The sequence below is a fragment of the Lipotes vexillifer genome, unplaced genomic scaffold (assembly GCF_000442215.2).
Source record: "Lipotes vexillifer unplaced genomic scaffold, Lipotes_vexillifer_v1.1 scaffold239, whole genome shotgun sequence".
NCBI classification, from domain to species: Eukaryota; Metazoa; Chordata; class Mammalia; order Artiodactyla; family Lipotidae; genus Lipotes; species Lipotes vexillifer.
Window position 1 is genome coordinate 1071988 of NW_006769620.1, and position 17130 is coordinate 1089117.

The following is a 17130-nucleotide window of genomic DNA, read 5'->3' on the forward strand; positions in this document are numbered from 1 at the left end:
CTCTTTCCCATCTACTGGGTTATTTCTCAGAATATATGCGAAAGAGGACAGAAAGCTAAACTCAGTCAAAGCATTTTTAAGCAAACTTCACAAAGGCTAGAGGAAAGAAGATGTTGAAATCAATATTACTGCCTAATTCAGAAGCACATTTCACTGTGTTCTGCCTATACAGATGGCTCCACTTCTATTGTTTAGAATCTTCTAACACTCAGAAACTGCGCTCCACTTCAAGTTAACAGATGTGGTCCAAGTCTCAAAGATATACTACCACTGTATTTTCACACAATTTACTGAAAAATTCTGAGCACAATGAATAGTGAATTTATCTGCAAAACATGAGCAGGAAGCAAAGTGTAACCAGAAACACAGGCTTTAGAATCACATAGGCTGGGCCTCTGCTTCCAGACCTGCCATATACTACATATACTAACTAGCTCGCTTTTCCAAGCCCATGCTACTGATCAATTTTAAAACAAACAAACAAAAAGGTTAATATCTTACAGTTTTATCTGAAGATTAGAAAAATACAAGTAAAGTATTATACATGATCAGAATTCAAACTGTAACTGTTATCATTATATAACCCCAGGGTAATCTGCTACCAGATAGTGAAACCCATTTTCAATAGCTCTTTTAAATGACTCCCTGCAACCACAATCCTTTATTCATATATAAACATTCTAGATTTTACCTTCACATTTGGTTTTCTTAATACATATAGTTTCTTTCTTAATACCTCTTATAAGATGGTGTTTGCTCAGACGATAAGATAGTACACAATCCTAAGACTCTCAAGAGTAATTTTTACCCAGTGTTCATAGGACATAGTTTGCACGTAACTGATAAAATATTTTCTTCATGAACAAGTTGCTTACTATTTTCATATGTCATTTCAAAAAGTGTCTTACATATATAAAATATTCATAGGAGCAACCCCTAACAAGAAATGACAAAATTAAAATAAGGGCTATTTGTGGAAGGCACAAGAATACCAGGAAATATGATAAGAAGAGACAAGGAGAAAATTAAGCTCACTGGAAGTGCAGAAAGTTGAGACGGCAGAAAACCACTAACTTGCCTGGGAATTAAGTGAGGACTGACTCCATAATTCTCGCCAAATGCATCTTAGGCCTGAGCATCTGTCGGAGATTTTAAATATCTAAGTATTTACAACTAGTCTACTTCTGACAAGTGTGATTAAGTCCTTGGTTTGTTCATCAAATATTTTCTGAGTGTGCTGTATGTCAAGGAATCTTCTAGGTGTTGGATTAATAGAAGGGAACAAAACAGGCAAGAAGCACTTGCCCTCAAAGTGTGTATATTCTATCAGAGGAACGCAGGAAATAAATTTATAAACAAAAAGTGAAGATAATTTCAGATAACGGTACTTGCTAGGGTACCAAGTGAGCGAGCGGGGTTTTGGCAGGTGTCTGTTAGCTAGAGGGGTCAAAGTAGGCCCCTCAGAGAAGGGACATGTGAACTAACACCTGAATGATTAAGACCAAATCAAGCAAACATTTGGGATAATAGGCACTTAAAAGCCATTGCTCTCCATGAATATCTCTATCTCCTTTTGCTTATGTCCTCTGATTAACTTTCCTTTTAACGTCATGGAGACTTCTAGTTGCTGAGAACTTATTTTCCCCAAACTCCTGGCACTAATGTCTACTTAAAGTATAAAAAGTGAGAAAGATATAAATATGGACTATGAATTTTAAACATATATTTTCCTCTCCCCCAACATTTGTCTGCGTATAAAATGCAAACTATATAACTCACCATGGGGGCTAATATCATGGGCTCTCAAGTCCTCGGTTTCCTCCCTTACTGGATGTAAGACTCCGGACAAGGGACTTCCCTGGTGGTCCAGTGGTTAACAATCCGCCTTGCAACGCAGGGGACGCCGGTTCAACCCCTGATCAGGAAACTACGATCCCACATGCCGCAGGACAACTAAGCCCACGCGCCACAACTAGAGGAAAGCCCGCGCACCCCACAATGAAAGATCCCACGTGCTGCAACCAAGACCTGATGCAGCCAGTAAGCCAATAAATTTAATTAATTAATTAATTAAAAGGCAGTGTATATATGGAGAAATCATTAAAAAAAAAAAAAAAAAAAAGACCCTGGACAAACCACAGCCTTACTAAGCCTCAGTTTCCACCAAGCAGGGATCATGTTTTGGGTTATTGTGAGTATTATGTGAAATAAGGCATGCTAAGAACTTAGCACAGTGACTGAAACATTGTAAATATTTGGTAAGCATTAGCTATTATTTCACTTGTGATTTACATATTTTTTAAGGAAAGTGTCTACATACAGTATATCAATACAGGTATTCTGAGATCTTTAAAATCAAAACAGTATAAAAAAGTAACTGAAATAAATTCCATTTTCAGAATAATGATTATAAAGAGACTGACAAATGATTTTTAAAGAAGAGTTTCCACACTGTTCCCACAAGGGCAAAGGTGGTGGGGAAAGAATAAGAACAGACATCAACATTTACAGAGTAGAATTAAATGTCCAAATAATTGTAGTCTAGACAAGTGCTCTGGATATGAACAACAGGGTCCCCAACTACGGCGCTTAAGCCAGCGGTGTATGAAATGGTTCCCTTTCAGAAGGAACTGAGCTTGAACTAGAAGGACTCCAACAGATAAAATACAGCAGACACTGTAGGGTGGTGACTCCCAAGCCCCTCTTTGCCAGCCTTTACCTACCACACTGAAAAGCTGCATACACATTCAACTTCTCGATCCCCATGCAACTCAGGAGAGCTTTAGACACCTGGCCCAAGAAAGCTTTGTTTTCCAAGTAAACAGACTGACAGATAACGCCTCCTGCCTTTCCCACTTCTTCATACTTGGAAAGGGGCTGTGACGCCAAAAAGTGCGGCAGCCATTTTGTAACCATGAGTAATTTAGCCAGAGTATTAAGGTTCCGCAAGCAGAATGAAAGGGCCTGCATCCTCATGCCCTCATTTAACCAGTACACCAGCCTTAGAGGGACCATCTCCAGATTTCCTGTTACAGAGTGAGAGTGAGAAAACAAAAAAGTTCTAATACTAAACTGTATTTAGTTCAGCCACTGTAGTCAGATTTTGTTATTTACAGCCCATCTGCCACCTAAATTAACACACAAATATGAAGGGACAGGATATTTCACATGAGATGAAAAACACAAAGGAACATCCTAGACAAAGCTACTTCAACATCATGGTGTATGATGCTAACATCTAAAAAGAATTAAAAGACAGTTTCCACCTTTATCCAACAGCTTTCCTATACGTTTACACTGAAGATTCATACTATTGATTTACTTCTCAGTAAACCCTACACACAGGAACTAGTATCTCTTCTAGACAACATAGCCAACACACAACAATGGAAATATGTAGCCTTTTCAAAACTGTACAGTGCAAAATGAAATCTGTCCAAAGAATGAGAAAAGTAAATAGCAGCTGGTTTTATGTAAACAAAACATGAGAAAATATGCACTAAACGGCTAAAGCAATTTTTCCACATTAAGATAATTTTACTAAATTGTTCTTTCTAAAAATGTCTGTTTATTTAAGAGATGATGAAAAACTACGCTAAAATCCATATTTGAGGAGTAATAATTTTATGTTCTCTGGATTAAAGAATGAAGTATTGTGCATTCCTCACAGACCATCTCTAAAGTTATAATAAAGTAAATGCCATTAGGTGACATTTTATAAACCGCTTGTGATTAAAGTCAATATTTCATTTTCATTTGTTTAATATTCCCATTAATAAGAATGTCTTATTACACATTTACTGAAAGCCTGAACAATAAAAGAATGAACAAATTCCAAGAGCAAACAGATTTTTTTCTTTTCCCATGAAGCTAACATTATGGAATTTTAACAGATGTTCTATTTGGTCATAGTTAATAAAATGAATTATGTAGGATTAAAACAAGGTTCAATATGTTTGCATTGCACTTTAACTGAAAAACGATTTCACATTAAAAGTTTGGAAAGATTTACAACCTTTTTTTCCCTTTATAGTGAATTAGTAAGATATATGGGGAAAAAAGGGAATCGATTACTTTTCTAATGAAATCAGGCTTATAAAAACTATTTTTTCCAGGCGTAAGAAGATGGTACACTCAGAAAAGGGTACAGTCTTTGGTACTTCAGCACCTATGTAATGCGAATACCTTACAATGTAGCGTGTCAGAGGCTGACCCCCACCCAGCATAACTCCAAACCCTAGAGCTCCCCCGGCACTTTGAAACAGTCAGTGTCTAACAGCATCTGAACGAAAGACAATCAAACTTAAAGGAATGAAAAAAGCAACGAATATTTACTGAGCTCTGAGCTTGTGGAAGGTGTTATTGCAGAGCCTGTGCATACTACAACGAGGTCAAAACCCAATTACTGTCTTCAAGGGTAACTTATATGCTGTCTGGGAAGAGCAGGCGTATTTACACAGACAGACAAAACTGAAATGTAAAGACAGGGGCTTCCCTGGTGGCGCAGTGGTTAAGAATGCACCTGCCAATGCTAGTGGACACGAGTTCGAGCCCTGGTCCGGGAAGATCCTATGTGCCGCGGGGCAACTAAGTCCGTGAGCCACAACTACTGAGCCTGAGCTCTAGAGCCCACGAGCCACGACTACCGAAGCCCACACGCCTCCAGCCCATGCTCCGCAACCAGAAAAGCCACCGCCATGAGAAGCCCGCGCACCGCAACAAAGAGTAGCCCCCCGCTCACCGCAACTAGAGAAAGCCTGCACGCAGCAACAAAGACCCAACGCTTAAAAAATTAATTAATTTTTTTAAATGTAAAGATAAACCAAAAAAGAAAGAAAGAGATAATGCCAAGGAAACAATTTCATACAAAGACACACAAAGATACAGAGCATTGATACAAGCAGGAAAATTCTCATCAGAGAACACTTCTTTTTCTCTTCCATCATGAAAGCAGAAACTAGTACACAGGCTTAAGAACGGTAAATAAGTAATAATTCTAACTACAGTTGCACGAAAATATTTTCAACTGAAAACAATCAAGTATTGCAATCTTAAAAAGAAAGACTTCCTCTAAGTGGGTAATCTTATCTGGAGAAAAAATTCCAGTAAATTACCAATGTGACCCAAAAAAGAATAATCATAAAAAATTTTCCAACCCATTTATGTTAGTAATTTTGATTGGTTCAACTATCAATTAGGGTAACTGTACATTATTATAACCAACAGGTTGTTTTCCTACAGAAGTAGCCAGCGAACACAAAATCAGTTGCAGGTTGCAATCTGTTAAGTGAATAAACAATTCCATTCTACAAGACATTTGGATAAAACACTCTCCAACTGTAGCTGAGAAGCTTTTTAAGCAGTAACAGTTAGCCAGCCTCTAGTTCAAACACAACTATTGTTATTCATCATCATGAAATGGCATTCACACATTTACATGCAGGCAGATCAAGGCTGCATCCCTGTTCAAGAAACTGACAGCCTAGAGGCAGCTTTCTTCATCTCTGGTCCTAGCAGACCATATTGCTGCAATACCTCCTTTGTGAGACTGCAGCCAAGAACAACTGACACAAAGTTTCTAGCACAGAGGGGCAAATGGCTCAGAGAGGTTAAGTAACTTGCCAAGAGTAGACAGCTGGTGAGACACTGGCATTCCACACTGAGATGTCACTTCCTGTCAAAAGCTCTTTCAGTTACCAAGAGTACTATTAAGCATAGTTAACATACTGTGAACACATCCTATGTGTCAGGGTCTACAGAAAGCACTTCATATGGATCTCTTCATTTAATTCTCACCATAACTTCAATATAATTTCAAACCATCAGTTCACAGTAAAGGAAGAAAATTGTTGTCAGATATATGTTCATACACCCAGTCTCACTTAAAATTAAAATTACAGTGAGATCGTTTTTCACCTCTGAGATTGCTAGTACCGTTGGTGAGGCAGGGGTCAACAGAGAGCTCCCACACTGTGGGCAAAAGGGTCGACTGGTACTTCTGCGAAGGGCAATTTGGCGATTTGCATCAAAATTACAAATGCCCATACACCCCTAACCAAGAAATTCCACTTTTCAGCATCTAACCTACAAACATTCTCAACCACGTATGAAATGACACAGGAAGAGTATTATTCATTGTAGCATGTCTGTCCTGCCCACCAATGAGGAAGTGGTGGCACAATGATCCCTCTGTACAATGGAGTCCTACACAATCATAAAAAAGCGTGCCCCTTATAAAGTGATAAAAAATGATCTCTAAAATATTTTGGTTAAAAATCAAATAAGATGCTAAACACCTAGGATAGGGTAGCTCTGGAAAAACACACAAGAGACTTATATAACATGAAGACCTTGGGGGCAAAGGAAATGATAAGAGCTGGGAAAGAGGATTTGAAGGACGATTCTTAAGGCTTGATTCCTAAAGGTTCCTGTTTCCAGCCAGTAAATTAGAGAAAATTCTCACTGCCTGAAATAGACAATAAGGGAAACTGGGTTTGGAACTTGCGAGTGAACTTTGCAGTCAGAGTGGGGAATGTTGCACCTAAAGGGACAGATTGAGGGCGTCAGTGAACTCACAGAACAGGATGAATGACTTGTTCTGGCCCGCCCGAGTGCTTGATTTTGATTGCGTGTGTAACAGAATTTGGTGGGAGATTTGCGTTATGGAAGCCTGGGAACAAACTAAGGGTGAGAGGGGGAGATAATTCTCACCTATCTCAGATCTCTTTAGTTGCTACACTCATCTACCAAAAAGAAGCCAGGAGTTACTCATTACCAAAACGGCAACATCCTGCCAGTGAGACAGCTCCAACTGCATTTCACTGTGAGATTCATTGCAGATAACAGTTAAAAACCAGTAATTTATCCTCCAAACTCCAGTGGACATATGTCAGGCTCTTGTGAGAGCTTTTCCCATATGCCTGATTCCAGGTCCCTGGCAAACATTCGGCTGGGGTGAGAGGTTCAACCATTCCTCCTGGAAAATACCCAACTTGGGTGAGTGCTTTTTTGAAGCACAGGCTTGAGGTAGAGGGAAATCACTCCTGCCTCTTCGCTGGGTGTGAAAACCCCAATTGTGCTTCGATAAGCAAGGTACACACAACGTGTGTTCTTTCACACCCTTGGGGCTTTGTATGTGTTGTTACATCTTCCTGTCTCCTGGACTACTTCTAAGTGACACCTCTTCAAGAATTAAGTCCAGACTAATTTTTATTAATGCAATGAATACTGGGTACCACTCAAGCACTGCTTGCTCTATAACCTCTGCTGCATCTTGGATATACGTGTCATTTCAGCCCTATTACACTGCCCTGTAAAGTGTCTGCCCCCCGTTTCCTTCCCCACCAGAATATGAATCCTTCAGGGCAGAAGTGTTCTGCGTGGTGCCCAAGACACAGCAGGCACTCTTAAAACGACTGTCGTGTAGAATGTGTGGATAAAATGCATTTGCTGAGCCTAACTTATTCCTACTTTTTTTTTTTTTTTTTTTTGGAAACGACTTGCTTTTCTCTGCTTTCTTTCTAATTCACCTCCAAGGTCGTGAGGCTGCTCTCCACAGAACTTTCGGGACAACGGACCCTCTGAAATTACCCTGGCTATGAAAGCAGCTGTGACTTTGCTCCCCGTTTCCATCTTACTGGAATAACCACACTGCCCCACAATGCTTGGCCACATCTAATTTGGCCTAGATCATGAGGAAAATGAATACTGAAAGGGTGAGGTAAAGAGTATAATCGGTTCACCCTGCTTACACTCCATCTAAAATTCACAGTAACTAAAATAATTTAGGAGAACATAAGGGATAAGCATGCAATCTCCACAAAAATCAAACGTAGTAAAAGCCATGTGACAGCATTCACAAAATCTAAAGATCACACATAATCTATCTTATAACGCATGGATTCAAACTTCAATCTCATTCTAATGGGCTACCGCGAGGGAGATAAAACTATTTTAAAGAAAAAACTGTACACAGAATAAATGTATGAGTTTCCTGGTGACTCTCACTAAGGCTTCAATGTATTTTCTTATTGAAACAATCAAACAAGCTCTTGGTGAAAAGATTTGATATTGGTGTCAGAACGATGTAAGAATTCAAACTATTTATAATGTAAAAATTTTGTTTAAAGCAGATACATCACTTCTTATTTTTCTCATTCTGAAAAGAAGGGATGTTTCATTTAGTGCGAAAAGATTTGTATTGGTGTCAGAACGATGTAAGAATTGAAAACTATTTATAATGTAAAAATGTTGTTTAAAGCAGATACATCACTTCTTATTTTTCTCATTTTGAAAAGAAGCGATGTTTCATTTAGCAGTAACTCTTATTCTATGAGAGAACCTGTACAAAAGCAATATTTCAACTAAAATCAGTTCTGAAGGATACTTTTATGAAAATGCATAATGCAGAAGATCCCAATTAAATTTCCAACAAAGCACTGCCATCTTGAGTAAACAAAAAGTCATCTCACTAGGGGCACACTTTTTGCAAGAAATGCAGCCTAGAAATTAATTACTAGTGTGACATATGTCAAAACAAATTTTTAGGGATTCCCTGGTGGCGCAGTGGTTGAGAGTCCGCCTGCCGATGCAGGGGACACGGGTTCGTGCCCCGGTCCGGGAAGATCCCACATGCCGCGGAGCGGCTGGGCCCGTGAGCCATGGCCGCTGAGCCTGCGAGTCCCGAGCCTGTGCTCCGCAACGGGAGAGGCCACAGCAGTGAGAGGCCCGCGTACCGCCAAAAAAAAAAAAAAAAAAAAAAAAAAAACACAAATTTTTAAAAGAATAGAATGCAGTTGTAACCATGTGTTTTATCTATTTGTATGCATAACCAGTATTCTCTGGCATGTAAATACATTCATTTATTCAGCATCTCTCAGAAAAACAAAAAAAGGTTTATTGCCCCCTCTTTCTGCACCTCACCCAGGTGAAACCTGAGTAAATAACATGTGTTTAGTGAGTGGGAAAATAAGTACAGAATGAAGATACAGTGCAGGTGGTATTTTGAAAGGCAGAAGTCATCTTCACACAAATAACTAATTTTGAAACATTCAGTCTGGCTTCAGAAGTTTTTCAAAGATATACATCAACTACACCACACTACACTAAAGGTTATTACTTTGTGGAAATCAAAACTTTAAATAACATGTAACAGTGCTGGTGTTTCATAAAGAAGACTGTAATCTATACTAACAACAAACAAGCAAACAAACAAAATAAACAAAAAGACTACCTGGGAATAAAATTCAGACTTCAAAGATTTCAATATTCTGCTAATTATGACAATATTTATTTAAATTGAACACATTTTTATAAATGAGAATGTTTTAGCATCCAAGGGAAATCCAAACAGAAAACAAGGATTCAGAGCAGAGGTATGCAGAATCTCTTCTGTATTTTAATAGAAGATTATGTCCCAATCCTTTTCACAATGTATACCTATATCAAATCATCACACTGTACGCTATGAATGCCTCACAATTCTATTTGTCAATTATATGTCAAAAAGCTAAAAAACAAAAAACCCTAGGATTTACACTCACAAAAAAAAAAAAAACTTATGTCCCAAACCGAAGACTTCTCTTATATCCCATATCCCAGTTATCTATAAATCAACTTTTAAACTTCAAAATAGCCTCCTCTATATAAGCCAAAAATTAAAACATGCTTCCTGCAGTAATATATGTACTAAAATCACTTTGCTTTTTCAACCAAAAAAAGAAGACATTGACCACTTATTGAACCACAGAATTTCGAAACTGGAAGGCTTTCTCTGGGGGCACACTGCACTGCAAGTCACGGGCAGGGTCAGCTCTCCAGTCCAGACTGAACTTCCCAATTCATCATATTTTTCTATCAGGAAGACAAGAGCTAACTGCATGATTTTTCACATAAAAATAGCCCTTTGGGACACTTGTCTCCCAGAGTGCTTCTTTCCTTACCAATTTTTCACTCATTCTGTTTATTACAGTAATTAACTTGATATCTTACCCTTAGTAGTTATTTCTTCATATCTTAGCTATCACAGCCATGTAGCCGCCTATGATAAGACTGAAGCTCTAGGATGGGCCTTCTGACCACTGGGGCTGCTCTTTCAGCTGACCCATTCTACCCAGTCATCAGATGTAAGAGCCACGGTAAGACTAAACAGTGTTTTAAAAAGTGATAATTTCCCATTGTAATTTTTTAAACCAGTCTCTCCAAATAAATTTACTAAACAAAGCATATCATTCTTTTGTAGTTCAATATTGGAAATTAAGTTACTTACCTCTCTGAAAACAGTGCTTTTGTAGCCTCGATATAATCCTTGGATGCCCTGAAACAAACAAAAAGCCAAGACCTCAGAAAGTTAGAATAGCAGAGACTTCTAAATGACATTCTGCATGAAGCAGATTTACGTCTTCTAAAGTTTGAGCTTTGAAATATTCAAAATGACTACAGTTCTATAAGAGGTTAAAGCTTTTAAACTGGCTTAAAGTATATAAAGCTCAGATCAGCTCCCTTTAAAATGGGAACATCTCTAATAATAAAGCTGACTACATATTAATTAAACTGTACTTATTTTCAACATTTCTTCTCTTGAAAAAAAATACTTGAGAAGCTTTAAATAAACATTTTCAAAACCAAATGCACACAGAATGCCAATTATCCTTTCACAAAAGAACAGAACTATATTTTATAGTTTCAATTATAAGACGTCACAATGCATGAATAATCTCTCAATAGTGAGAGATACCTCTAGACAAGCCTTGACTTATCTGTTTAACTATCCACACGATTCAACAGGGACCCTTTACTGAACTGATCTCAATCATACAATTAAACACTCAATGTCTGCTCACCTAGGTGACAGAGGGATTAAGAATAAAACTTTTCTAAAACCTAGACTCACTGAAATTTTCATGTGACTGATTCCATTTTAAAGAAAAAAAAGGGCTTCTGTACAAACTATAAAGAAGAGCAGCTCACTGGTCCCTAGCCACATGGGCAGCACGCATGAAATTTGATCCACAGGTTAACATGAACCAGTACAAGAGGAATTACATTTTTATATAAACATTACGACACTGGTCACTAATATCAGTCCATTACCACAGGTCTCTTCCATGGGTCCTCAAATTCTATACTGATGTTTTAATATCTTTATTCACTTTACATATTCACTATTTATTCTATATCTGATTCCAAAAGAATGATAAGACTACTGCAATGTAGGACACACATTTAGTAGTGTGGTTGTTTAGAAATTTGAAAAAGAAATAAAAATGAAACTAAAAATTTTGAAAACAATGGAAAGGCAAAGATAATGTTAGCATAAAAAGTTGCTATAATTGGACAATAAATTTAGCTTTAAGGTCTCTTCTAAGGCTCCTAGGATGAGGGCCACAGTGTTCCTATTAGCTACCACACAATATTCTCAATAAGAGAGCTTAAAAACACATTCTCACCTCTTGACATAAGATGTTAGAGAAAATGTGAAATGTTCCTGAAGAAGCAGATACCTGTGCCCTCTGCTTAACTACTTCAGAAGGAACCCGAATCAGGCAAGCAACCTGAAATACACAAATTTAATTATATCCTTAAAAAGAAGTAACTGCTATGAAAACGGAAATAGCTTCATAAGCAAAAATTCCAGTTAAACAAAAGCATAATGTACAGGCTCAGTTCAAGATGCGAAAAGTTGGGGTTTTTTCCGGTTTTGTTTTGTTTTTTTTTAACCTAAAACACTTAGAGCATTACTGGACATGCATTGTGTTACCAACACAGAACCTCTCCTCCCTGGTCCCACGTAGATCCTCCTAGCTCCTGCCTCACTGCTCCAAACAAATCTGTCTATAAGCCACTGGATGGGAAGAAGCATATACACTCATTCTGCAACTCCCAATACCTACGAGGACACCTGGCATTCACGTGACAGCCATTTCAAACATGTTTGCTCAATGAATGAAGCAAGAGGGCCTTAGCTTTACTGGAGTAACACACATCAGTAGAGGCAAGACTGAAAAGCGGCTAGTTACCCCAAACCCTCCATCTCACCCCACCCCCAGCCTCGGCCAGCTCCCAACCACAGCACCCCCCGACCTCCCCACCACCCAACAGCTGAGGAGTAACTCCAGGCACTCCCGGGCCCTGCTCCAGCATTTGAGTTGACATAGGTCCCGACTAGTCAACAAACAATTGTAACATCACCCTTGGTGACATGCCAGGGTCAGTTACACACCACTCAGCCTCACACTTCCAGGACTCTGCCTTCAGTAGCCCACTTATCTTCAGAAATATTAAGAATTGGTCAAACCGGAAAGAACTGGTCTGCCCACTGAAGGACAGAAGGCAGGGGAAAGGGCAGCAGGCAACAGGGAGGGAGACATATATACACTGATATTTTAAACTGTTTTAATGGAAGTCCTGTATTTAAGCCTCTGTACACTAAGCAGCCTGTCAAGGATACAAACTTTTTTTCCAATGTGGAATTCACACACCTGACTCTGGTGTTCAATGTTTTGTATATGGTTAAGGAGATTAATTTTAAAACCTTTACAATATATATTTCATATACAAATATATATATTTGAGGCATAGTATGAAATGTGGACAATCTTCAGTGACACACGCAGCAAAACGGTAGCAACAAGAAATTTAACAAAACCATCCCACCAAATAGGATGTTTGCCCTTTTCAAGAGTCTCCTAATTCCTAATTTGAGATTACTACCCAATTTGGATATTATATAAGGCTTTGTCTTTCTAATATTAAGTAGCTCTAAGGTACAAATCAGCAAACTTTTAATGTAAAAGATCAAATAGTAAATATTTTAGACTTTGCAAGCCAAATGGTCTCTGTTACAATGGTGCAACCATGCTGTGGGAACACAAAAGCAGCCATAGATAATAATGTGTAAGTGAATGGTGTGACTGTGTTCCAATAAAACCTTATTTATAAAGAAAGGTGATGGTTTGCCAACCCCTGCTCTAGGTATAAACACTGGCAAATCCTTCTTTGGTATTAGCCTTGGTAAGAGCAGAGTAGGCACAGAACAGAGGTAGGCCTCAGCAACCCCAGGAAACAAGGGATCGGGATGGCATGTAATGCGATTCTAGGTGTCATGGAGTCAGCTAACAAGGGCATATCACCTCTGAAAAGTAGCTCAAAAGTAATAGTACTTTATGTGGATGCACTCCAACTGATAATGGTTAGGATAACATATCAGTTGGAGTGCATTAATGACCTGAAGTTATTTTTCTCCCCAAACTGACAAGACTTACAAAACAATATAATCTACTTTCTTTTTCTTCGTTCATCAAGTATTTGAATGCCTTTTGTCTGCAAAGATATTTACAATTTGGGCCAATATATCTTTCCACCCACCAGTCTCCCTTCAAATTTACCTGATTCAGTTCAACAAAAACATGTAGAGCCAGACCCTGCACAAGACACTGCCTCGTAAAGAAGACTAAGATGGTGCCCTGACTTCAAAGAACTCACAGCCACATATAAACAGTTTCAATAATATTGATACACGGCAAGAAATAGAGTAAAATTAAAAAGAGGCAAAGACAAGTATCATAGCAAACGGAGAGGAGGGGTATTTAGTCCAACCTCCAGACTGAGGGAAAACTGCCAGAGATTATGCCTTCACAGAACCTTCCAAAGGAGCAAGAATTAGCTGGCAAGAAAGGTAAAAAGGGCATGATGGGGAGTGGAAACAGAAAAGCACACAATACGAAAGCACGGTGTCCAGGGGTAAAAAGAACCATCCCATATCAAGTTAGCATTCCACAGTGTGTACCCACCCAAGCCATTCCATATCACCAAAACCTCAAGTTTAAGGTCAAGAGTAACTGGGAGTAAGACTGGACAGACAGCCAAGAAGGCCCTGTATGCCATGCAAGGAGCTTGGACTTCATTGCATAGACAATGGGACCAAGTGGAACAGTTTAGGCAGAGGATCTGTAGCAACAAGGGTGGACTTGGAGGGCATTATGCTAAGCGAAATAAGTCAGAGAAAGCCAAATATTGTATGGTATCACTTAGATGTGGAATCTACAAAATACAACCAACTAGTGAATGTAAAGGAAAAGAAGCTGACTCACAGATACAGATAATAAGCTAGTAGTTACCAGTGGGGAGAGGAAACGGGGGAGGGGCAATACAGAGGTACGGACGAAGAGTTACCAACTATTACGTATAAAATAAGCTACAAAGATATACTGTACAAACACAGGGATAGTTTGTGTTGTGTACAACACAGCCAATAGTTTACAATAGCTATAAATGCAATATAACCTTTAAAAGTTGTAAACTACTATATTGTACACCTGTAACATATAAGTACATCAACTATACTTCAATAAAAAAATAAAATAAAATACACACAAAGTTTGGGAAGAGGAATGATAACCGGTGCTTTAGGGACATCACTCTGGCTTCAGTAGGCAGGAGAATAGTTGCAGGATAGGAGAGAAGAGAAAGATAAGAAGCAAAGAGGAAAGACAAAAAGAAGGCAAGACACAAGCTCTGAGACTACTACGACAGTTCTATAGAAGATACCAGGAAATGGATATGGCTCAGAGAAGAAGGTTCAAATTTGAGGGAAGAGTCAGGAGTAAAATGAAAGGACCTGGTGACTGATAAGAGGGCAGGAGTGGGGAGAGAGTAAGATGCTCCTACAATACAGTGGTGCCATTAAATGAGACCAGGGGGGCAGAGGAGGATAACAAGTTTAGAGCAAAAAGGATAAATTCACTCTGGGAAATGTTGAGCAGGAGAAATCTGTGGCACATGTAAGGGGCTGTGTCTATCCAAGAAATTAATATCTGACTATAAAGGTAGAAAATAACAAGGCTAGAGATACAGACATAGAAGTCATCAGCATATAGGTGATGGCTGGAACCAAGAGAGTAGATTACCTAAATAAAGAGCAGGGCTTCCCTGGTGGCGCAGTGGTTCAGAGTCCGCCTGCCGATGCAGGGGACACGGGTTCGTGCCCCGGGCCGGGAAGATCCCACATGCCGCGGAGCGGCTGGGCCCGTGAGCCATGGCCGCTGAGCCTGCGCGTCCGGAGCCTGTGCTCCGCAACGGGAGGGGCCACAGCAGTGAGAGGCCCGCCTACCGCAAAGAAAAATAAAAATAAGAAATAAAAATAAAGAGCAAAAAGGGAAGGTCAAAAGGCCAAGAATGGAAGCCCAAGGAACACCCACTCTTACAGAGCAGACAAAAAGCGAAGAACTGATCAGACATATGAGAAGGGGGAAATCGCTATGGTGAACCCTGGTCTTCTGTGGCTGCCCAGTTTTCAACTCTCATATGTGAGAGGCTTCCCAGCTCAAGAAAACAAACGGTGTTGTCACTCTGCTCCCTGGCCTTGTCACCAACTTAGGTCCAGCCACAGGCGTGCTGCCTCATGAGAAGCGTGGCTTGTATATCCTCCAGTGTAACCTTGTCACACAACTGGATTCCAGGCAAGAAAGGGCCTGCTCTTTTTTTATCAGATGCCCCCTAGTTGGTGTCCACTTGGCCACAATTGTGTGACATGGCCACCCCTTGTTAGGAAGGCTGAGAATATGCAGATCTAGCAAAGGGTTAGGCAGACTGCCACCCAAACCAAATCAAGGGAGAAGCGGAAAGTAACTTAACAGTCTCTGCCAACTTTCCAAAAACCAACGTTTTTTCCCACAGGTTAGCCAAGGTCAATTTCAACTGAAAGCAACCAAGAATGCCACTCGATATTCAAGGGGACCAGAAGTCTCAGATGGAGATTTGCAGAGCAATGGGTCAAGAGTATCAACCAGTGCACACATGAGGGTTACTGGAGTTCCCAAGCATTGTTTCAATGGAGGGCTGGGCCAGGAGACCCATTACAGTGAATTCATAAGTGATTCAGAGATGGAGGCGGGCAAGTAGAGAACTACACCAGGAAGCTGGTGGAGACGTTAGGAGAGATGGGTTCATAGCTAAATGAAGTTCTTTGTCTTATCTAGGATGGTAAGTATTTGTACATAGGATGGGGGAAAGTGGTAACAGCAAGGCAGAGACTGACAACTTAGGAAAGAAATGGGAAAACACATGAAGACCCCAGAGGCTATGAAAAAGGTAGAGCCAGGAGCCCAAGCACATGCCGACACTGCTAGGATGACCACCTTTGCCTGTGCTGCCCCTCAGCATAGTGTACCATCCTGCATCTATACTGGGCTTTTCATTCAGGGCTTAACTCCAGGAGGGAATGAGCAGTGGTCTGGGTGAGGGTCTTCAGACCTAGACTGTGGCCCCAGCTTTGTCAGTAATCTCTCAAGTATTGTTGGACCAGAAATCTTCATGGTACCCTTTTAGGCTTTGATTTCTAAAATTCTTTATTTTCTCCAATCATACCTTCTCTTTTTTACCTCAAAAGATTCTCCTTATTCTCCAAATAAACTATTTCCTCACTATTCTCATTCCCCCCAAAAAACTATTTTAACTGAAAATTGTTTACTTATTAACTTATACCATATAGCTTTTAAAATATATTACCTTCTCTCCTACTAAACATAAATAGTGTGAGGGCAAAAAGAAAATATGCATTAATTTTACTAATCAACTGGAGTCAACTGGGACGGCAGAGGGGACAGGAAGTGCTCTGGTATATTTTTTTCCAAGCTTTATTTAGGTTTGACAACATTTTATCTACTATTTTTTGGTATTATTTCATGTAAAGTAAATAAAACTACCCAAGAAGAGGGGAAATGCAAAAATTACTCATTTCCAAAGAAATACCTTACCAATACTCCAGAATTTTTAAAATACATTTTTTTCTTTGAACTGAAGAGACTATCTTTATATATAGTTATAAAAAGACTAGAAAAAATAGAGCTGAATTACAGGTGATGTTTCTCCTTCTTTTCTGCCCACTTCCATTTTCTAAATTCTCTACAATGAACATGTATGATTACTTCATAAGTTTCTTTAACATAATTTCAAAGGGCAAAAACATTTGTTATGCACCAAAGATTTTAAGCGAGGGACAAAATAAAATCAAAGGCCTAACTTAAAATATGCTTTTAGATGCAATCCTATTTATTAGCCTTGACAAAAGCAACATTTAGCTTTAATTTAGTGACAATAACACACACACCCAAAACAGACTAAAGAGCTTAA

General features: G+C 39.3%; 1 protein-coding gene across 1 annotated transcript in view; it reads right to left on the reverse strand.

The window, feature by feature from the left end:
- The window catches only part of SLC25A26 (solute carrier family 25 member 26), a 146131-nt gene that overhangs the window by 96920 nt on the left and 32081 nt on the right, over positions 1-17130 (reverse strand). The window contains exons 4-5 of the mRNA XM_007445669.1: positions 11448-11552; positions 10268-10315 (exon numbers count right to left, since the gene is read on the reverse strand). Coding sequence (XP_007445731.1) covers positions 10268-10315; positions 11448-11552 — 153 coding nt within the window. The remainder of the gene's footprint in view (positions 1-10267; positions 10316-11447; positions 11553-17130) is intronic.